We start from the raw sequence: 23,261 nt of genomic DNA on the forward strand, positions 1-23,261 counted from the left end.
GAAAGCTTTGTTAATTTCACAAATTTTTTAGCTATGTTTTTATCATCACGTAATCACCCTTAAAGGTAAATTCAGCTTCAGTATGTACAAGCTGAGAATTTTTGCCTGATGCTTTTGGCACTTGCAATGTTCAACACTGATAGATTTCTCTGTAATGTTTTCCAGATGGGAAGATAAACAAGTCGAAATGATGGAGATGATGGGTAATGTACTAGCCAAACAGAAATATGAACAGCATGTTCCCGCTTGTTACAGAATACCTCAGTCAGGAGATCCCCCGTGAGTAAAAGTTCTTGGTTGTTTCAGCTCAGCTTTAAGTCTTAAATAAATTTTCTGAAAATGGTATTTATCTAGCACAGTTTTTGCAAGTGCGAGTGACTGGTTTTATTTAGTATTTTCAGTTTCAGTGTCTTTAAGATGACTAGTAATCAGACTTAATATGTATTAATGTTATTTATGGAGTAAGGTAAATAATGTATTAATTTCTCATAAGTACAGTAAACTTTTAATGTTATAGCAACGTGTACAATTATCTGGAACTTTGTGGCTATATTATTGTGGACCTAACTGCAAAATTTTGCTTGTAAATTAGGTTTATAGTTTTTAATTCGTAATTCAAAGTCAGAAATTCAAAACTTTATTCAAATGAATATGATGAGTAAACATATACAGAAAATATAAAAATACAAGTATAAATAATTTATCCCTTGGGTCCTACAACCAGATGAAATGAGGTAAAACACAAATCATCTAAAACTTCTTTACAGTTGTACAAAATGTAAGATACATGAGACTAAAATTTTCTTTACAGTCACTTCTTTTATTACTAATATTTTCCATTCTTTTCATGAGATAATTTCCTTTTAATTTAATATTTTCTTATACACAAAAGGTTAATAATATTTACATGTAGAACATTTGGCATAAAAGAAAGGTTTCTGTACATTATAGGTTGTCTGCTAATAAAAAATTTCTAAATTGAAATTATATTACTGCAGGTGAATTATTGTACCAACTTAAGAAATCTCCAAGGATGTTGTCATAGTTAACATTAATGATGGAACTAAATTACAATGTGCCCTCTTGTGCACACCTGAGAGCCTGCAAGAGCACACCCTCCAAGCTATCCAGGTCTCTCATGGCAATCATCTGCAAATTATATAAACAGACCCATAAAACTGGTACCATTTGTATTAAAAACTTTGATTCTTGCCATCCTTTAAATGCTGCTGTTGAGTAATCATTTTTATCCTAGTTAAGTTTTAATTTTTAAGAGAAAAAGTTTTTAAAATACAGTAGTGAATTTTTAGTAGAAAACACAGTTTAGCACTTAAAAAATATTTTTTGTCTGATGACAAAGGATTGTTGAATACAGCCCATTCATCTTGAAATAGCCTTACAGAATGTGGGACACATCTGGACACAAAGCAAACTGCTTAAGAAGAGAAAAGAAAACCACTGTGCTTGCTTGGCCACTCCATCTCTACGGAAAACTATCACTTTTTCAGCTGTGCACCTCCACTAAGTTTTATCTTTGTAATGTCACCCATAAGGCATTGGGCATTTTTTTTTTTTTTTTTGTTGGGACCCATCATTGCAGCAGGCCATGTTCTTTCTGGTAAAGGGATGGTAGTATATCATTTATCATTTCTTATTCTAGGACATGTAGTCTTTTTACCTGGAATAACTGTATCTTTGCCTCTGTTGCTTGGTGAGCATCCGTCATTTGCTGTTCCTTCCATTACGGACCAGTTACTTAAGGAAATACCCACAGGCTAGAGGTTTGTCCATTATGAATCCTTCTTGAGGAACCTCTCTGTGTGCCAACTCCCAATCCAGGTTTTGTGATTGGACTGCTGGCATCCTGAAAAGTAATTCAGGCTACTAACAAACATGTTCTCAATAAGACAAGTTTTTAAATACATGAACTCACTTATCATAAACTCTGTTGTCCCCCTCTCTTTCTCTCTCTCGCAGTTGGAGCCTGGCACAGCTGTATGAGAAGTGATAGTTTCCTGTTGAGATGGGGGAATTGGCTGAATGTGTGTAGTGTTTTTTTTTTTTTTTCTTTATGGATAGTTTGCTTTGTGTGCCTGGGTGCATTCCACACACTGTAAGGCTATTTTATGATAAACAGGTTTATGAAAAAAATAGGTAAATTTTATAAGCAGTTTTTTCATGAATGATACCAGCAAGGAAATTCTATGATGCTTATCTCTGTCTAAAGTTAACACAAACATATGATGTGACATACCAGCTGTGATTATTACACTTTGCAATGTTAAGCAGCCTGATTTCAAAAGTATATATAGTTTACACAGTACAATAGTAATGTTAACCTATCATTCCAAGTTAGGTTTTGCAGTAAAATACATTTGAATTAAAAAATAAATCTTGAGAAATTGCATGTGCTTCCTACAATTAAAGACCTTTTGTATTTTACTATGCTTTGTTTTTGGACAGAAGTTACTTAGGAAAGTGGATATTTCTGTCTTCAGGAATATTTTATTCATCACCTTTTCAAGACTGTCAGTGCTTGCTTTAAGGATTTTTTCTTGAATGGAAGTGAAAATTGAAGCCAGTAAAGTTGAAATATGTTGGACAATTAATTAAAAAGAGGCCATAGGGATGAGTTGAGAATTAAAAGGCAGAAAGCAGGCCCAAGTTCACATTAGTATTTGAATATCCCATCTGAAACTATGTCTAATAGCTTTAGAAGGATTGTAGAGAGTGAGCTTCAGCCTGTTTTATGAAGTCAGTCAGTGGTTTTGAAGTCAGTCAGTGGTTTTGTCTTTTTTTGTAGATCAGATTTTATTGCAAAGACAGATTCCAAGGAAACATGACAACATGATGAACTTTGTAACACATGTAATGTGACTTAGCATTACAGCTTAATGTGAATGTAATGACTCTGAGGGTGGATCATGCAACTCTTGGCTTAGTTAAGCCAAAATTTTTTGTTAGTCTGTCAATACAAAATGGGCTTTTGATAGAGGGGTTTGGCACTGCAGGGCATACTAGTAAGGTTTTTGTGTCAGCATTAGCATTCACAGGCAAGGAAAATGTGCAACATCTATGTTTTTAAGTTCACCGTGTGAGTCTCACTGAGTGAGCATTTGCTGAATTTATTTTATTTTTTAAGAAGTGTGACCATCACTCTTACACATTTTTGATAGGTTTTCTGTATTCTTTAAAAGCTGTTATGTCATATTGATCATTGTCTTTTATTATTTGAACTGGAGCACTTCAGAAATACAGAGGAAACATTGCAATTTGTTAGTCAATTAATTACTTACATAACATGCCATCCTTTTTGTGATCTCAGATATTTTTCAAAGTGATAATTAGTTGTTTGTGTTTGCAGACTTCATTTTACTGAATATACCAGTAGTGTAAATAATTATGGGGTTACATGTGGGAGACAGGTCATGAAGTCTTACTGGGTATATAAAATTTTATATACTGGTACTCAAAGATCAGTTTGAAACTTTTATCAGTTGTGGGTAAGGTTTCTCTGTTCTCAAACATTGTTTGTCTTTTTACAGTAGTGAAAACAACTTTTTTATAGCTATGGCATATCTCGCCCCTGCATTCTTTCCACATCTGTTGGACTTAGTTTAGGAGGCATTGGCCTCCCTTCAGGATTAAGGACAGCTTTTTTCATCTAGCAGAATAGCTAATGATTAGAGTTGGGAATTAAAGGAATTCAGGGAATTGTCGTACTTGAGCTTGTAGGGTCCTGTGGAGAGACTTATCAAGATCTGTAAACCTGCAAATAGACAGTTGGTGTAAATGTGCTATACAAGTGAGGAATAGATACATTATGAATAAAGCTGGAGACAGAGATCTGCAAAAGGGGAAATGAAAGAAAATGGGGCAAGGCATAAGTGTTTTGTCCTAATACTGGATTTCCTTAGGCACTAACTATTCTTTCTTTAGTGTCTCGTAATTTGTTGAAGACCTGCTGTACATGCATCACAAAATGAGTCTTACCTCATATTTAACTGATATATGGAGACATTAATCAGTTAAATAATTTTCTTAGGAAGTTTTGATCTTATTCAATTGTTTCAAAATAATTACAAGGTTAGGGAATCATTGTCATCCAATTGGCTTTGATAGAAAATAATTTACAGTAATTATTTTTTACAGGGTGTTAATAGAACAGTGGATAAGAGCAAAGTATCAGCGACAAGAGTTTATTGATGTTGACAAGCAAACTTATATAAGAAATAGCTTGGAAGGAATTTTAATGAAAAAGGCTAAAGATGAAAACAAATATTATCCCCGTAGATTTGTTATAGCCGATAACACACTGAAATATTTCAACAAAGAGGTAAGTTATAACAGCATTTACTTTTAATATCTCAATGAATTAGGGAGAACATAATTTTTCTGTAATTTGTTCTGGGTATAACTGTACTTCATAGTGATTCAGATATATATATAAGAACATTCTTACATATCTTTGTAAAACTGTTTTTGCTGCTTAAAAACAATTGGTTAGATTCATGTATCTGATCATTATTAAAATTAGGTATACACTACACTGTACTGTACAGTAGTTTAATATTTCAGGTACTATTTATAATAATTTACAAATAACAATTAATAAAAGATGTATTAGTGGTGTGGCAAGCATTCTCATTTTGCTAATTTATATTATTTTCAGTAGTTCATTTTTCTTTAGCACAGTAAGTTTGTTTCACCACAGCTTCATCATTCTTATATGCCCATATTGTTGGTTTTTGGGTGCACCCAGACATTGCACTTTTCTGTTTTAGGAGACAGAAGAAAATGTTCACAATGCACATCCTCAGTAAGCTTGAGGAAGATATTGGGAAAATCCATAGAGATGAATGGGTTGGTTTTAGAAAAGGCAGGAATTGCACAGATCAAGTATTTGTGTAAAGGTACATTGTGCAGCATTGTGTGGAGTTGACAAATCATCTTGTGGTGTCTTTTGTTGATTACAACATTTTCGGCAGCATCCACAAACCAGTATTATGGAAGGTCATACTGAATGTCATTGTGTTATTCCTGTTAAATTTATAAAACTGAAACTAACCATGAATGAATCAGATGCTAAATTAATGTTGATAGAGCACAGTACTGACAAATGAATGCAGTGATTACTGTAGTTTAGTGCTACAGGGTAATGTTATGTCACCTTTGTTGTTTGCTCTTCATGCATTTTATAATGAAAAAGTTGTAAGAGATGGAAGGAAGGGTTAGATTAATGTAAGAAGAGGAGCTTAAGAATAAATCTAAGAAAAATAAAAATTAGGACAGTATTCACAAGGGGATGAAATTACACTAGTTGGAGAAAGGATTAATTATTTAGGAACAATGATATCCAATACAAATTCATTGAGTTAGAATTTAGTATGACTAAAAGAAGCTAAAAAAAAAAAAAGTGGGCAGGCAGAATAAGATGCAAAAATCAAGTAGAATGAAATTGAACTGGAAAGCAAGATTATACATAAGATCAGTATCATTTTACAGACATGAATCATTGTATGACATTGAAACTATATCTAAAAGGTTTTATCAATTAAAGAATAAAGTAAAGCCTTAAAAATATTAGGAAGCAGATGGCTGAATAGATCAAGAAGTGATATCCTAAGGAAGATTACTTGAAGTTCCATTTCTGGATGGGATAATGATGAATGAGAGATGGAAATGTCATAGACGTAACCTTCACATCACCCTTGGGAGAATGGTATGTGATAGTGTCAGATGGACTCATGTGGGAACAGTCCTGTTCCCTGAGAGATCTTAAACCTCCTAATTGAGACAAACCCCGGAGAGCTTCTTCAGACAGGAGTGTAACACTGAAGACAGTTTTCCTGTTAGCCTTAGCATCTTCCAAGAGAGTAAGTGAACCACATGGACTATCTTTTGATATTAAACACATCACACAAGGGGTTGGGCGTCTGTAGCCTTCAAATTTTTCCCGAAATTCATGGCCAAGACTCAAAATACCTCCGTTCACGACAACAAATTCAAGTCTTGCTCCATCCCTTCATTTTCAGATTTTGTTGGTGATGACCCTGATGAGTTACTTTTATGTCCTGTTAGGGCATTGCGTAACTACCTAAAAAGGACTTGCCACCTCAGGCCAGGTTGTTGAAGACTTTTTGTTAGTACAGGCCGGGTCAAGAAGGAAGTGTACAAGAATACTGTCTCCTTTTGGCTTCAAGAAGTAATTAAACAAGCTTATTGTACTTCTTCAAATCCAGAAGCCAATTCTGTACATGCAAGAGCACATATGTTAGGGGTCTAGGCCCTTCCATCATGTTCAAAAAGAACCTGTTGATTAAAAGGATCTTAAAGGCTGGTACATTGCTGCGCCAAACCACCTTCACACAAGGGACGTTGCCCACAGGTCTTTGGACACTTTTTCCATGGGTCCCTAGCAGGACAGTTTGCATCTTTCCTAAGATGTTGGTTTTGAAAGTGAGATGAGATGTTTGACTGGTCTTCCACTCTCTTTCTTTTTTCTCCTCTACTGGCAGGCAGTGGATAGAAATTATCCATCATGTACTGGAACTGGTCAGATACAGGTGAGTGTAGAGCTCCTTTCCATTGGTCAGTCGCCTCTTAATGGCATTTTTCTCGGCTGAGCAACAATAAGCAAAAATCATCGTTAACCGGAACAGCGTAGTAATTATGGTAGTAAATGGCCATGACATGTACCGATAAACCGCTTAAACTGGTTATCAGATAAATGCTTACCAGTGCCGAGTGTTACCAATGCTTACAAACTTTCCATTACAAAAACCTGGCTAACAATGTCACTAGCCAAGCGCTGCAACACTGAAATGCTGCCGGTATGGGTTGCCGTACTTTACTGATGGTTAATACACCGTAAAAACTCTTTTGGAAGCAAGTCCCTTCCTCTCTTTACAAAGGGAGAGAAATGACAAAGTGACAACAAACAAGGCTGATGGCTAATGGCGTTTTGTTGTCTGCAATACTGCCGATCAAAAAACACAATTAACAGTGCTACATCATCTCTTAACCCAGATGTCTGGCTGGCAAATATCCTTTTACTTTACAGTTCAGAGGCATATCACTCTTTCCTATGTCCCTCTCTGGCCAGGAAGTGAGCCCAGGTGAGCTGAAGCTCCAGTTGGTTCTAAGGCTTCTCTATCCTCCCTCCAAGAGTAAGTCTCCCATATGTTAAGACCAAAGGTTTGTTCTTTATATGAACAAATGACAAATTTTCAAATCAATTTGTATTTTTCATAACTAACAAACCTGTTGTCTTAAAACATACTGTACTGCCCACCTCAAGCCAACCCCTCATAATTTACCTGGGCTAGAGAAAACTGACTCGATGCTTTGAGATGGGGTATAGGAGGTCAACTCTCCTTCACACCTCTATCTTGGCCATCTAGCAATGCCACCAACTCCTTGTAACTATTTTTTAACCGGACTCCAGCTGATGCTAGAGAGTTATGAAAAATACAAATTGATTTAAAGATTTGTCATATTCATTTTAAATGTACCTGACACTGGCTTAGAAAACAGATATGAAAACACTTTTTTTGCTCTAGGAGGAAATTTTTATAAATCTGCTGCTCTGATGACACCACAAAGACTTAGTCTCCTTACATCTTTGTCCCATCAGGCAACTAGTTCTTTATCTGGGAATAAGATAGAGTGACCCTTGCTCATTCTGAATTTGTACTACATTGTTTTATGAAGGTAGTTTTTAGGTAAGGACTATCAGAACCTAAAAGGTGGCTGTTATGAAATGTAATTAATTTTTTGTTCCAGAACTCCAAAGAACCAAAAGCTACCATACTTCTGTCAGAGCTAAATGTCTGCCTTGCACCTAACAAAATGAATAAAGAAAATGGGATGCAGTTGTCCTACATGACAGATGGGTCAACGAGACATTTATATGTGCATCATGAAAGTGGTGAAACGATCATTCACTGGTACACAACTATTCGAAGTATAAAATTAAACTGGTTGATGGTTGCTTACCCAAGTGCCAGTGCTGAAGAGGTGAGTTTTTAAGGAAATGATTTTTCTTGAATATTTACTAGTTCTACTTTTGTAATTTTCCTTCATAGTTATTGATATCTTTGTGGAGGGCATATTGGAGTAATGTATTTTTATTAAAAAGTTGTATTTGTAAGTTTCCTGCCATGCAATTTTCATTGACACCATAATCATAATGTATTTCCAGTTAGTGCCCTACTTGACATCAGATTTTGCCATTGAGGGATGGCTGTGCAAGACGGGACCAAATGAAAAAGATGCATATAGAAAGCGCTGGTGTATACTTGATGATCGAAAGCTTATGTATCATGAGGGTCAACTGGTAAGTGAAATAAGGTTTATTTTAATTTACACTGATGTCAGATCATTTCACCAGGCATTTCAGCATGTATCACTTTTTTTTAGACTTTGATATTGCACTTGAATTCCCATACTAAGAATTTACTTTTGGATTTTTCATGATCATTAGATCTTATGATTATAAAACAGCTGTAAGAGCCATAACTTCCATTTTCTAAATTCATAGTGGTAGCCAAAAATTTCTGATTGGTGGTGAAATTTTTCAAAGCTGCTCAAGGAAAGCCATGGTTGATTCTGTTTTGGTGAAAGCACTCTTTAATTTACTAAGCTTAGTAACATTGTCCAAGTATTGTAGATTATGAAAATGCATTAAAATTTTTTAATAATTGCTGCCACATTGCTAAAAAAATTTGTGAGTTAATGGATTGTGGGTAGAGGAATATTAATAAATGTTGAGTGTTTTGAAACAAACCATATAAATATCTTCCTTTATTCTTTTTATTAGAACATGACCACTTAAAATATGCTTCTTTGTCATCAAAAGTATGCATTATATAGCTTGTAGTTACAGATCTGATGACGGATGTTTTTTTAACTGTAAATCAACAGAACTTAATCTAATAACTTGCAGTAAAATAAGTATTTATTAGATTTGAATTGCTTGGAAATTGTTATTATTTAGTTTATTGTTGGAAATATTTTAGCTTGTGTTGCTGATACTTTTTCATTTTTGTATGATTTTTTTGTTTTGTTTTTCTGTTTTGTAGTTTGCACTAATTAGTACCTTCTGTTACTTCTTTCAAATGAACACTGTATATTTTGGAAGCTTGAATTTCATGTCTGTGGGCTTGTTCCAAAAATCATCATTACTGTTAGTTGCTAAATGAAACTTAATTCAGAGATACGTTTTTTTCATGTACAGTATTACAAAGCTGGGTTTAGAAATTAATCTTACTTTCATACATGCAGTAAATTAAATGAAGTAAAAGATGTTATTTCTCCAGTTTTGGATGTTGCTTTTGCCTCTTCAGCAATGTTTTGCAGCCTGTACAGCTACAGCCTTAAATTTAGTGGTACAGTATACTTACTTAACACCTCCATTGCATGAAGGACGAGTAAAATGCATTTTATATTTATCTATGGAAGTCACCATTGAAAATAAGCAAATTTTTAATAAGTCAGCAACTGTAATGCAGCTGTTAATAAACATGATATGGTAATTAACATCGGCAAACATCTGTTCCTCAGTTCGGTTGTTTATGCCAGTGTTACGCATGCAGTAGAAAGTGATTAATACGTAATAAGAAATAGGTGTGTAATGAATTCATAGACAAGCCACAGGTTTGATAAGCCTAATTGAATGTATGAAGATTTGCATTTAACTACTGAATTTTTGCATCAAGGCTTACTAATGAGTTAAAATTTAACTTATTATATACTATGCATTATCAATGCAATCTACCAAAACTGAGACAGGCATAGGAAGCCTAGTCTAGTTTATAATCTACCAGAAAAAAACTATGCCTTGTGTAATCTACTGAAAATGCATCTCACACTATACATGGTGTATGTGATGAAACCATGTTTTGGGACAAAATTTTAAGGATCATCTGGTACAGGAGATTGGATGATATATGAGTATATAAACACATTACAGTTCTTGTTTATGCTGTACTTTTTACATTGTTTTGTTAGAAACAAACTGTGCTTGTGTTTTGCAGTTGCAAAATCTGCACCAGCGGTTTTGGATAAGGGATTGTGAATGAACTTCTGGTAGATTTTTATAGGTTAAAGGTTACTTTTTAATTTTCAGTAATTTCCAGGAATTTTGCAGTAAGATTTTATATAATGTACATGGTTACAATAGTGTTTAAATTGTATTTGCATGAAGTACATTAAAATTTTGAAGTTGCAGATTTTGCAAAGATGGGACACAATTAGTTAGTTTTGTGTGTTCACACTGTAAAATAGTTTTATGTCTTGTATTGGTAGGCCATGAACTAGGCAGCCTTCTTCCATTAGTAAATCTGGATTTTGGAAATTTTACAGTATACTGTACATATTACTTAGGAACTGTGTGGAAATATCTTTTATGTAGTCACCTCCTATGGTTATGGTACTGGAAGAGCTCTTAATACAATTACTTTACTCTTGTGTTTAGTAGCTAAATTATCTTGTCTAGTCATTTTAATTCAGAGATGAAATAGTAAAAACATGAAATAGTAAGATGTTTTTATTCTTTCAGGATGCCTTCCCAAGAGGAGAAATATTCTTAGGCTTTAAGGATGACAACTACAGTGTAAAGGAAGGTGTCCAAGAGGATGCAAAGAACATGACTTCTCATTTTCACTTATTACTCCTGATCGCACATACGTGATGTCAGCAGCCACCTGGGATGAGCGAGCGAGATGGATGGCAGCCATTAATGCAGTGTTAGAAAGACCACTTAGACCACAAGATAATCAATGTAAGATGTCATTAGCGTCTTCTAAAAGGCATTCACGAAATTCTCGAATTTTTCCATTGTCCTCGATAAGATTACCATGACGCTAACCTTTCTTCCTTGCCCTTTCCCTAGCATGTACTTTTTCATAATGTTTATGGAAGGAACTGGTATGTAAACTGAAAATATCAGTGTTTATGTATAGATGCATATTTAAATACTTTTCAAGAAAAACTAAAAGATTGAATATGCAAGAGGCAAGGTAACTAATCACACAATATAAAGTAACAAAGCACAATAGCACGCACATATATATAAAAGTAGAAGACTGTAAATATTCATGGTAATTTATGCTTAGCATTTGCCACTGCCTGGTTGTACCCTTTATGTATTGTTGGAAGTACAGACGACTGCCTCACTGGAGCCATTACTTTGTTACTTAAAAGGCAGACCAGGTGAGGAACACCCTTCAAGTGGAGATATTCCTCAAACAACCTTACCCCACCTCAGTTTCAGCCATTAATCACCCGGTGTTATCATTTTCCCTTCCATTTTTTCAAGCTTTTCATCTTTCTTGACTAACAATTGTCTTGAAAACTGCCAGATGCAAAGTCAACAAACTATTTCCTGGTCTGTATTTATAATTAATGATACTATTGTTATCAGAAAGTAGTTTAATTAGAACACTATCATTTGTCTAGACTCATAGGGCTGGCCCAGAGTATTTGTTCAAAAGTGAGAGATGAAAATTGGAGCATGAGAAGGGTAAAGTTAGCTGGATATCTAGATGGTAAGAACCAGAGAAAATGCATGGAAAGCAAAAGGTATTGAGTAACTTAGTTGAGGCTAGAAATGCTGTAAAAAGCCCTTAGGTTTACCTCATAGATGTAGTGGTACTATATACAGTATACCTTGTTGAGTACAGTGAATGTTAAATTGAAGAGAAAAGCCTAAAAATCAGTAGGCTGGTGGGAGTGGGGCTGCTAGTCTCATTTTAGAAACATTCCTCTTCCTGCAGGAACTACAGTACAGGATTTTTTCTAATTTAAGAACAAATCCTTTGGACAAGTTCTGTAAGTCTAGCTTTTGGACCCATTGGTCTTGTTACTGGAATGATTTCTTTTCCTGTGCGTGATTCCAGTGTAGTATTTACCTTTAATTTGTAAGTTAGTCTTATGGGTCAGCCTATGGGAATCAAGAAATGTGAATCTGTGGTCTTGTTAGATTTCTTTATACCAAATAATAATAAATATTTTACTGCAATAATAATATAATAATAATCATTGTCATCATCTTGTAGTCTGCATTTTGGGATTTCAAAACATTGGCTCTAGTAAGGCAGTTATTTTTATATAGGAAGCATGAAAAGTGTTCTGAAATATTCATATATTCTGTAAGCATGCGTAACTACAAGAGTTGCATGGTTTGTTTTTTGCTTATGTAGTTTTTGCATGAGAATTTTTTTTTAATATTGCCAGATATTGATATTGTTGAATCAAAAAATTATTTTGCCTAGTTGAAAGATTTAACAAGGTGAGAGAGCCAGAAAATTTGAGGTATGTTGCTGCTTCAAGGGATTATTGAAAATTTTTTTACCAAAATCCAGAAGTCATTCTTTAGTAATTTTGTGGTGTAAGACGTAATATTAACCCATACAGAAGAAAGGCATTTTTATTTTGCATTTTTCTTTTGAATCTTGACAATCATATTGTACTTAGTGATCATGTTCATTACTATAGTTTCTGTGAAGAAATAATCAGACGTGTACAGTGTATTTAGTTTGGCCAAGGCTGGATCATATAGTGAGGAAACTAGTAGTAGGCCATAAAGCACTCAGTTTAAGGCTAGCCTAAATCTTCAGCCAGTTGGTGTAAGACTATGCATTTGCATAATCTCCATAATTAACATGTTTATGCCAGCTTTTCCTGTAATGGGGCAAGACCGGAAATGATTCCTCTCCATTCTCTTCTTTCATGTGCACATTTTACCAGAATTTCTGTGTTTTCTTATAAACGTCCATATTTACTTTTCTATTTGTCCCTCGTCCATTCTCACCACATGCCCAAACCATCTTAGTCTGTCAGTTTACATATTTGAAGGTTATATTTTTAATAATAAAAGTATTGATGGGGCACAATACAGTATTCTTATTTAGGGAAATAGATGCAAAAATTACCTTTTTAGAAGCAGGTAAACGGCACAGATGATTGTTATCAAAGATGAGGCACTTTTCATGCTTGACATATTTTACAATTTGCAGATTGAAGGTCAGCATCTTTTTTAATTTTACGAGTAAGCCCAATGCTTTTTTTATATCAGGGAATTGCATAATACTGAGGCTTTTAATTATTAAAGGATTTTTAAAGTTACTAGTTCCCAAGCTAGAATTTGCATACTTTTTTTCGTAGAAATTATGACTTGGTGTCATTTAACTTAGGATAATGGAAATAATAATTGTAATTATGCCTTTCATTGAATTTATTGGAACAGTTTACAATCTGTATTGAGATATATTCTACAAGTAATTCTTATGGTCATGTCAAATACACCTGATCCAGATCAGTCAAGTTTTTATGTGAAGGATTTTTATACTGGAAATGTATTGACTACTATAAGTGAGAAAGCTTGAAGGGTAGACAGTTGGTTTGAGTGCTGTACTTATATAGTCTAAGTTATATTTTCTTACACTAGAATATTTTTTCATATATTTTTAAGTGAAGGGAGTTTATTTTTTAATTAAAAATCAGTTTTGGTCCCAGTTGTCTGACCCCATAAGATGTGTAGTTTTATTAACTTATTCTTGAGGTCTAGTGATGTGGTATACCACAAGTAAGAGTTTGGCCTCGTTGTTTAATAGACTGAATGGAGGTGCATCTCAATCTGTACCTTTAAGATTTTTTAGTAAAAAAAATTCTTGTTTGACTTAAATGATAGGTATTGTTCTTGAAAAACAAGTCTTATAAGAGAGTTAGGGATCATCATCTGAAGTTTCATAGTTCACATAGTTTTCCTGTAGGCATGTGACAGTATCTACAGTTATTTTATGACTTTTTTAAAACTGCTAAAGAATGCTGTGCTTGCAGACCTCTGTACTTGAAAATATTTCCCAATGACTTACATAAATGAAAACTGAGAAATTAGTATACTGTATTAATAAGTTCAATGAGATCACTGAGTCATAGTTCTATCCTCTCACAGTGCATGACTAAAGGATTTGTTTTTCATGAATCATGGAATTTAAAGTTAAACTTTAACTAGGACAGCTAAATAGGAAGAAACCATTGGGAATGAATGAAAAGCAAAAGGCAGAAAGCAGTGCAACTGTTGCAGGAGGGGCATTACTGAAAACCAGTAGGACCATCTTAGCATGCCTTGTGTGGCACACTATGAGTAGTACAGTACTGTATAGGGACAACTGGGCAAACATTGGAAGATTAGCTACTTCTTAATTTGAAGATTTGCTTGTGCTGTACATAGGCCTTACTTAGGCATGAGCTTGGACAGAATTTTTAAATCCAATTAATATTTTCTTGTATAGGATGTAAGAAAGTGCTTTTAGGTGTACAGTATGCTTTTCTCAATTCAGTCTTAATTTAATGATAAAAACATACATGAAAGGTAGTTAAAAGAGATTTCTGTTTACATGTCCAAGATACCATATGGTTAGGGTGAAAATCAACACTAGTAAACAGCTGACTGAACTCTCTTCAAGCTTACTACTTTGGGTATTAGTAAATAGCTTGGAACTACTTAAAGTAATGGTATGATTTGTTATTGAAAATTTCTTTCTCACTCATTTAGTTCTTGATCAAAATTAATTCATTCAAACTTACATTTGATCATGATTTCAGATGACTGCTTTTAAGGTTTGGCCTAGTCATAGTACAATATTTTTATTTGAAACTCAGTTCAAACAGCAGATGTGCTGCTGAATTTACTTTTATTACTTTAACACTTACTCTTAAACCTATTTTTCTGTGGGTTGAAATTTCAGTCATACCTTTGAATGGCCACAAGAAGTCAAATGGACTAAGTAGGCTGTTTAACAAGACTCACAAGTAAGGAAAACATTCATCCTCTTCTCTTCCATACGGGCAGAACTTCTGAACAATGTGTGAAAATACTGAAGTGGTTGTGTTTTATATTAATTTTTACTGGTTAGTTGAGGTTGCTGTACAGGGATACTTTAGCCTAATGTATTACTCTAGGAATACTGTTCAGATTGATGTTAAGACAACCAAATATAATTTTATCATTTTACTACATATTAACAGTTGTTACCTAGGTTTTAACATGAAAAATTGCTTAAAGGAAGATGAAATGCTCCTAATATTACAGGGTGCTGACCAAAGTATGTACAGTAGTTGTTACATTTGAAACTAGTTGAGAGAGGTCTTATAGTAATTTGAAGTAGTAATAACATTTTAACTCTTCATTCTTTTTAAATTTTTCTTCTGGTAGTTTATGCTAATATAAAAATTTTAACTCTTCATTCTTTTTAAATTTTTCTTTTGGTAGTTTATGCTAATATAAAAATGTGTATATCTTGAAATATTAGAGACTGGCTTGAAATAATTAGATTTTTCCTTTTCCAAACCAAGGCCTTTCATAACATTAATAGGTCATAGTAGATTTCAGTAGTTGCACTTTATACAATAGTTTTATCGAATTACCAGTGCAAGACCACAATACAGTACAGGTACAGTACACCTAGTAATAATATTTTGATGAGATTTTTCAAACCTTTACCCAACTGTGGTTTTAGACTCAATTGTCAATGTTTTCAGTATTAAAAAGAATCTCAGCCTAGCATGTGCAGTGAATGCTTGGTAATGCCTTCATGTCAAATTGTGTTTCATGACAAGACTATTTCATATGATAGCCCACATTTATGGCCTATGAACTGTCAGAACACAGTCTCTCAGAGAAAGATGGTAATAGTAGTCACCACTGTGCATAAATGGATTAATCTTTAGTGTCACAGCATTATCCTTCCAGTATTTAGGGAAGCTGCATTCCTGTTTCATGTTTTGCAGAAATTTTTAAAAATCTATTTAGTTGTCCTGAAATGTGAAAACACATCTGCTGTTACATTGCAGTAGTTGCATTCCACATTTGGTAGGTTTCCTTTTCAAGATTCTATAATTAATAAATGATACACTGTTTTTGCCTGTCAAGTTATAGTTTGTCCAAGGGGCCATGGTCAAAGTCTTCACAGTCAATGTTGCTGGAGGGCGCTGTCTTCAGTATAAGATGCTTCACAGCCTTCACAGTGGCCTTGGCATGACCAATGGACTGCGAGCAGTGCGGGGAAGTAACTAGATAATGTACTCCCCTTCGCTCCATGAAATCCCTGAATTCACGGCTGGTGGACTGAGGTCCACCATTGGTCTTAACTAGATAATGTACTCCCCTTTGCTCCATGAAATCCCTGAATGATCCTAATCATTGCAGAGGCGGTTGTCACTGTAGCATGGGGCAACCAAAAGGCCAGCCAGAAAATCTGTCAGTCATGACGAGGAATGACTTCCTTGCGATGTTGAAGTAGTCCGGTGACACAAACTCAAAGGGCCTAGTAAGGTGGTCATCGTTATGAAGAGGTTCCTGCTGGAGGCTGGGTTGTAAAACCTGGCAAGCTTGGACAATACTTGCAATATCAGACTTGATTCTTGGGCAGTAAACAGTCTGTTGTGCTCGTTGCTTTGTGGCCTCTATTCCCCCGTGACTGTCATGGAGTTGTGATAGAGTGTGGCAGCAAAGGGCAGCAGGAGCTACAATCCTTGCCCCACAAAGTACAAGTCTCAGCATCAAGCGTCAACTGAGAGGCTGCCCTGTAGTTTCCAGAATGGGGCCAACGAATTATGTAAGTTGTAACAATTGGTAGGAAATCCTGAGGGTGCACAGTCTCAAAGATGGATGTACAATGGATCCTCCCTCACTGAAACACGAGGATCTTGAATAATCCTGTCAGTGTTCAGGAGTGGGGCATTGTCCTCTTGGGCTGCTGCATGAGCGGTGGCAATGGTCCTGATGTATGGCCCAGTTTCAACACAATTGGTTTTGACCTGTGATGTGAGCTGGATGATGGGCACGTGACAGGGCATAGGGTATGGTGAGCTTTTCTCCTTGAGATGTTGCAAACTGGGATTCTCATCCACATCCAGAGTGTAATGGTTGAGAATTGGCACCAGTGGGCAATGGTCTATCATCAACATAAAATGTTGGAGGCCTATCGGTGCAGTTTGCATTTGGACATAGCCCAGGTTACGGCTAACATCTCCAACTCTGTTGTGGGTGAAGCATGTCTCGGCGTCTGAGAGGAAACAAGAGCCACACTGTACCAAGCAGTCTCTTCCATTGTTGTGGTCTTGTAGAAGGGCACACATTCTAGTCTACTGACTCAAGAAGTGTTGGTCTGTAGGATAACTTTGGCTGGATCAAGGGAGGCAAGGACTGGTGGGCTAGCCAGGGCCCTCTTCCCTTGGCAAAATACTCCGTCCTGATCTGCAGTCCAAACAGATGCACGCTTGGGGCTCTTAAGGGGTCTAAGAGGCTTAGCTGAGTTAGCTATCTGAGTAAAGTCTATCTCAATTGGTTCACTAACCCAGAATGAACAACAAAGATTGGTGCACTAACCCTTGGTTGCTGCTACTTTGTTGGGGTCTGCTGAAATGCCACCTTTGGAGATTGAAAACCTGCAGTTGGTAACGCTGGAGGCAGTAACCACAAACTTTTCCTTGTTACGTGTGATGCCAAACTCGCGGCACCTTGTCAAAATCTCACAGATTCAGCAGAGATGGCTGAGGAAATCCTCACTGAACAGCAGGATGATGTCACCTACCTTGACGCAATTCTCAACACCTTGCAGAGCCTTGTCTCCTCGAAGGCAGTAGGTGTCTCCTGTGGCCGCAAATCCCACTGGTCTTGTGCAATGTTGGAATCAGCCATAGGGCGTGATAAATGTGGTTAACTTTTGATCCTCCTCTGCAAGATGCATTTGCCAGTACCCATGCAGGTCATCTGCAGTAGTGAAGAACTTGGCCTTCTGATCAACGCTGCAGATGCTAAACAATGGTGAGGGTTGCGGATGGGCTGGGCATTTTACTTGGCTGTTGAGTTCTTGAGGTCAACGGTGATTCGAATGCCTTTGTCCTTTGGTACTATGATGAGCAGGTGACACCAGTCTGATGGTTTGTCACCAGCTGGCTTAATGATAGCCTGATTTATCATGAACTCAAGCTCTGCCTTGACTTGTTCCTGGAAGGCATATGGTATCTGGCGAGGTGCATTGATGGCAAAAGGTAGGGCATCCTCCTTAAGATGGATTTGCATTGGGAGTCCTTCCATCGGCTTGAGTGGGGGTTTCTTCAGTTCCTCCGTGGAGATCAGCACATTTGTAGAAAAAAGTCTCTGGCTTCGGCAGGCAACATGGCAGTGTGAAGAGGCAGCTCTGAACACCTATTGACATCGGTAACATCTAGAATAGGTCTGGGAAACTCTGGTGGAATAATGGCCAACTCTCACAGTGGATATATGATAGCAGTGGTGTTTGGACACCTTCATGGACTTGGATTCTCGCTGAACAGGATCTCTCATCTAGGTGGGAGTGGCAGTGAAGGATCCTAAGGTAGGTGTCACTGTAGAACCATCTGGTAAACATTGGGGTAACTGGTGGGAGTTGTAGTGCACACCTAGGAATGCACAGGAGGTCAAGAGGCTGAGGGCCTATAACAGAGACGTTGGCACGTGTCTGGCAACACCTGAATCCTGGCTGCGATGTCAGCATACAAGAAGGAAACGGAGATTGGCTGTGGTGTCTTGATAGAAGAGGGTCTTCCATCCGATGGCAGCTGGGGTTCTTGCCCGGAGAGGGTGGTGTAGGCTTGGCACTGGAAGTGGCACTCTGTTTGGCAACCCTTGTTTTCTTCTGGCAGCACTGTTGTAATGTCCCTGTCAATTGCAGTGGCGGCACTGGACCTGTCTGGCAGGGCACCTCTATGCTGTGGTTCCAGTTGTGGGCACAATGCCAGGTGCTTGTCTTCTGCTAGACACTTCTCTGTGGATCCATGTGTGCAACCTCTCTGTGGATCCATGTGTGCAGTTGCATGACTGGTATGAAACACTGTGATGGTTTGGTAGGGGTGGCACCCTTTCCATGTTTCTTCTACTCCCTGGAGTTTGAGAGGGCATATAGCAGAGATGACAAAGCATGAACTGCAAAAGTGGCCTTCCTGGTGGCCTCATAGGTGGCCTGTAGAGAGGCATTGGTGTCGAGGGCTATGAGTTTCTCAGTCAGTTCTTCATCCCTGACTCACATGAGGATGACCATCTTCACCTGGGTTTGCTCACAAACTGAAGATCTACTAGGACTGATGTCGACTTCCTCTGCAGTGTTCTTGATCCTTATGTAAAAGTCTGAAAATGACTCTCCCTCTAACTGTTTGCGGATAAGCAGCTCCCTACGATGTAGATTCTTGCCACGAAGGCTCTTGATGTGTTCTTGAAGGGCATCCAAGACTTCTTTGACATTTAATCTGGTGTCTTGGGGTATGTCTAGGGTGTGTTTGAGGATCCTTTGCCTCTCCAAGGCAAGACACATCCTCATCTGGATTAATTGTTTCTCTCTGGGTAACATGGGCAGGTTCACCATGACTGAATAATCGTCCCATCGATGTCACCATTCCCGAAAAATTTGAAAAGTTGCATCTGGGCGAAGGAGGGGTGGAATTGCTTTCTGTGGAGGAAGTACTCACTGGGTCGCTACACCCTCTGGTGGGGAGGTGGGAGCTGCAGGTGTTGGAGGCAGTGCACTGGGGCTTCCTGTGGTTGCTTGCATTATGGGGGGGGGGCTAGTATTTGCAGAAAGGCACTGTAGCAGTCTGCTTCCTGTTGCCTGCGAACTTCATCCTCCTCTCTCTGTCACTGGACCCTTAATTCTTCCTGTTTTCTTTGCCTCCTCTCCTCTTTTTGTTTCCTCCTTTCCTCCTCTGATCTGATCCTGGCATGCTCCTCGATCTGTGATTTCTCCAGGTAGTGTATAAGCAAAAGGAAATCAGCTGATTAGGTATCGTCGTCTGGGGATGGAAAGCAGGTGGGGATTGTGGATGGTAGGCAGGCTCTTGTGAATGCTGGGCAAGTGGGTGTCAGACACCCACGTTCATCCTGAGAATGTGGAGAATCCATTGTGAATAATGTTCTGTTTACCTCCACACAGGCTTTTAACAGAATTGTACATTATCAGTATTTTAAGTGCAGTGTGTGAAATATTGGGATTAGTTGGCTTGTTAGCTCAGAGAGAGATGGGATTCAAGTGACATTTTTATCGGTATCATTTCTCACCAAAAGAACATTTTCATGGATAAATAACATTATTTTTCTTCCCATTGGGGCTCATAAATACTCTCGTTGCTTTTGAGGCATAAGGCTTCAACCATTGCTAAGTAATGTTTTGTTCCGTGTCCATGAGATTGGAGCTCTTTTGATTTTCTTTTCTCTTCTGTAACACAGTTGGGTATCTACAGGACTTTAGGAGGCAGATGGGAGTGCCTTGTAAAGTTTGTGGCCTTGTTCTAAGGCTTAGTGTGGAAATTAGATTAAGTAACCTAGTTTATGGTTTTTCTAAGTTCATAATAGTATTTTGTACAGGGTTCTTTTCCCACAATGATGTTTCTCCCCTCCTCATGTCCTGCAGCCCACTCAGCCTATCTGGTGTTTTAGCAGCTCAATCCCAGTTTCCTAAATTGAAATTTAGCTTGTTACAAGTAAAAGATATGTTGTGAAACAGGTTTAATTTTTTGTTTTAGATTTTTCATACAAACCCATTACTTAATTTGAAATTTCCCTCCTCCCATTCCCACTTTCTATTACAGCTCACGGTGCTTATTTTTCAACAGAAATACTCGATACTGACTTGCCATGATTACTGATGAGAACCAGAACTTTTAGAAGATCTATCTATGCCTTGCTAAGGTTTAGTAATGATTACTATAATCTTTCTCCTTCTCTGAGGAATTAATAATATCCAGACAATTCACGTATCACAATTGTGAACTATTACATGTATGTAATAGGTGTGCATGAAGTTAATTAAATTTTTCCTTTTGTAACTAACCATGCGTGAACTATTACATGTATGTAATAGGTGTGCATGAAGTTAATTAAATTTTTCCTTTTGTAACTAACCAGGCTTGCATGTTGAAGTTTTGAAAGTAGGGTAGCCTAGTTTCTATTTTCACGGAAGTGGAGTTACCAGATTTTTATGGTTTTCCTATGCATGTGGTTCTGTATGCATGCAACTAAATTTTTTCTTATCTTTAATCATTGTAAATAATAGTTTTTACTGGTTTTATGGGAAATGTTCTACTTTTTCCATATAATACTTGAGTGTATTCTGACTTAATTAGGGATTTTTGTCAGATGGTATTCAACTAAAATTTTCTGATTCTGTACAGGTGATATCCATATAAAATATTTATATAAATATAGCATGTTAGTGGTATTCACTATATATTTATCATGAATGACTATTTTTGTAATATGAAATGCATGTAAGGTTGAAGCTATCTGGGTTACTTGGAACCCCACTATTAAGTAGAGCTTTTTGTAGATGTCTATTCATGCTTGTTTTACTGCTGCAATTCTTTGTAAATTCTAAATATTTTTGTAATATGAAATGCATGTAAGATTTAAGCTGTCTGGGTTACTTGGAACCCCACTATTATTAAGTAGAGCTTTTTGTAGATGTCTATTCATGCTTGTTTTACTACTGCAATTCTTTGTAAATTCTAAAGCTTCAGATGCTGTAAAATTGAAAATTGCCACTGTCTAACATTTTCTTTTTTCTGAGTTTTTTAGGAAATAAATTTCATGTTTGTTATTTTTTGTAGCCTACGTTTTTATTTATCCTTCAGATTTAGAATCTTATGTTTGACTTATAATTTTCCTATAAGGGGTTGGCCCAATATGGACAGAATTAAATTATTATAGTGCAAAGCTCTTGTAAATAGCTTTTGAACAAACGTGTTTTATTCTTCATATTATTCATTGGCTTTCAACAAATTATTAAAAATAATGATCCTTTAAAATTTAAAATATAAGCAATCATACTGTATACAGTACATCTTTTGCACAGGTTTGAGCTTATCTTGTGTGAAATATTAATGAAATTGGCAGAAAAATTACATACAATAGGTTGAAGTTATGTGAAATGGGGAGCATAGCCATGGAATGATGCACTGCAGTGGTACTTGGACTAAAGTTTGAAGGCTTGAGCTTAACTAAATTTGGCTTTAGTATCAATGGGTAGAAGATGCCATTAGTCAATTTTGATGGTCCTTTTTCAGTAAAATTTAGTATAATTATACGTACTACACCGTACTGACTACTAAATACAAATCATACGCTTAAGCGTGTTGGAGTGGTTATTGAAAGCTGCCTGTAACTATAAACCTGCAATGAATTTTTATGTAATACCTAACATTTATATTGCCATGTGCCATATCTATTTCATAAGTTTTATATAATTTCCAATTTATTTTACCCATATTTTGGCTGGCCCCCTTAACTGGACTATTGTACTGAATTTTCAGAGTTTTACATAATAAGTTTTAGCATGCCCTGCTACATTTTTTTCTTGTCGTTTTTCTGCTTACGAGTTTGTTTGAATTCCTTTGCTATTACATTTTAAAGAAGCAGAATTTCAAAGCCTGTTTATGTCTAATGTTTGAATAAATGAATGATAATTAAGGAAAACTGTCATGACAGAACTGTGTTTCATATGAGAGTGCTTTCTTGACTGCCCTAAACTTCTTTTATTTGACTAGAGAATTTAAGCATGTGTTGGATCAAATCTCTCTAGTTTTTCTCCATGGGCTACTGATCTGTCTTTTTCAAAAACAAAATCCATATCTTCAAGGAAACCCATCACTTAAAAATAGTCCTTTTAGATGAAACATTATTGTAACAACCCATCATTTACATTAGCCCCATTCACAAATCATCACGAATCCCAGACACCATATAATGATTTTTTGCTGACTGACTGGCAGCACCACTCAGGTGCCTTTTAACATTTAGTTCCAGTTCAGTAAATACCCTTCTTCATGTGTAGTCCATCATACTGTATAGCTGTGAGAAATGACTAGGTTAGGAAAAAATAAAATTTTAAACAATGGGCTTACATTAAAGAGAATTCAATTTGACTTTCAAACCTGTCATTTTACAGCAGTCCAAGCTGTGCTTTAGGATGGAGGATAAAGCTGCTGTAGACACACCAGAATTAGCTGATTGCAATGAAGAATTTGATTCAGAGCTAATGAGCTTAATCATTAACAGAAAATCCATTACTGTATAGGATAAGGAGCTTGAAACCCTGTGCAGGCAATGCAGTAAGAACCCTGAAGGGGGCAGTGCCATCAATGCACATCATATGGTGTACTACAGGCATTACCAAAGGGTGTTTGCAGCGTCCCTTTGGCCCCTAGCTACACCCACTTTATAGCCT

General features: G+C 36.6%; 1 protein-coding gene and 2 long non-coding RNA genes across 4 annotated transcripts in view; 2 read left to right on the forward strand and 1 right to left on the reverse strand.

The window, feature by feature from the left end:
- Window positions 1–12,423, forward strand: part of LOC136833700 (arf-GAP with dual PH domain-containing protein 1-like) — a 32,688-nt gene extending 20,265 nt beyond the window's left edge. Inside the window, 6 exon segments of the mRNA XM_067095892.1 lie at window positions 166–279; window positions 4,153–4,336; window positions 7,786–8,019; window positions 8,204–8,338; window positions 10,562–10,625; window positions 10,628–12,423. Coding sequence (XP_066951993.1) covers window positions 166–279; window positions 4,153–4,336; window positions 7,786–8,019; window positions 8,204–8,338; window positions 10,562–10,625; window positions 10,628–10,863 — 967 coding nt within the window. The 3' untranslated portion in view covers window positions 10,864–12,423.
- The window catches only part of LOC136833701 (uncharacterized), a 59,872-nt gene continuing 37,232 nt past the window's right edge, over window positions 622–23,261 (reverse strand). The window contains exon 6 of one of the 2 annotated variants that reach the window (XR_010851569.1): window positions 622–1,864. This is a non-coding gene — a long non-coding RNA (uncharacterized lncRNA). The remainder of the gene's footprint in view (window positions 1,865–23,261) is intronic. The other variant, XR_010851570.1, reaches the window with a different exon arrangement.
- LOC136833702 (uncharacterized) lies at window positions 13,689–21,644 on the forward strand. The gene is made up of 2 exons (XR_010851571.1): window positions 13,689–20,829; window positions 20,901–21,644. It is a non-coding gene; the product is annotated as an uncharacterized lncRNA (long non-coding RNA).

This window comes from Macrobrachium rosenbergii, chromosome 52 (assembly GCF_040412425.1).
Source record: "Macrobrachium rosenbergii isolate ZJJX-2024 chromosome 52, ASM4041242v1, whole genome shotgun sequence".
NCBI lineage: Eukaryota > Metazoa > Arthropoda > Malacostraca > Decapoda > Palaemonidae > Macrobrachium > Macrobrachium rosenbergii.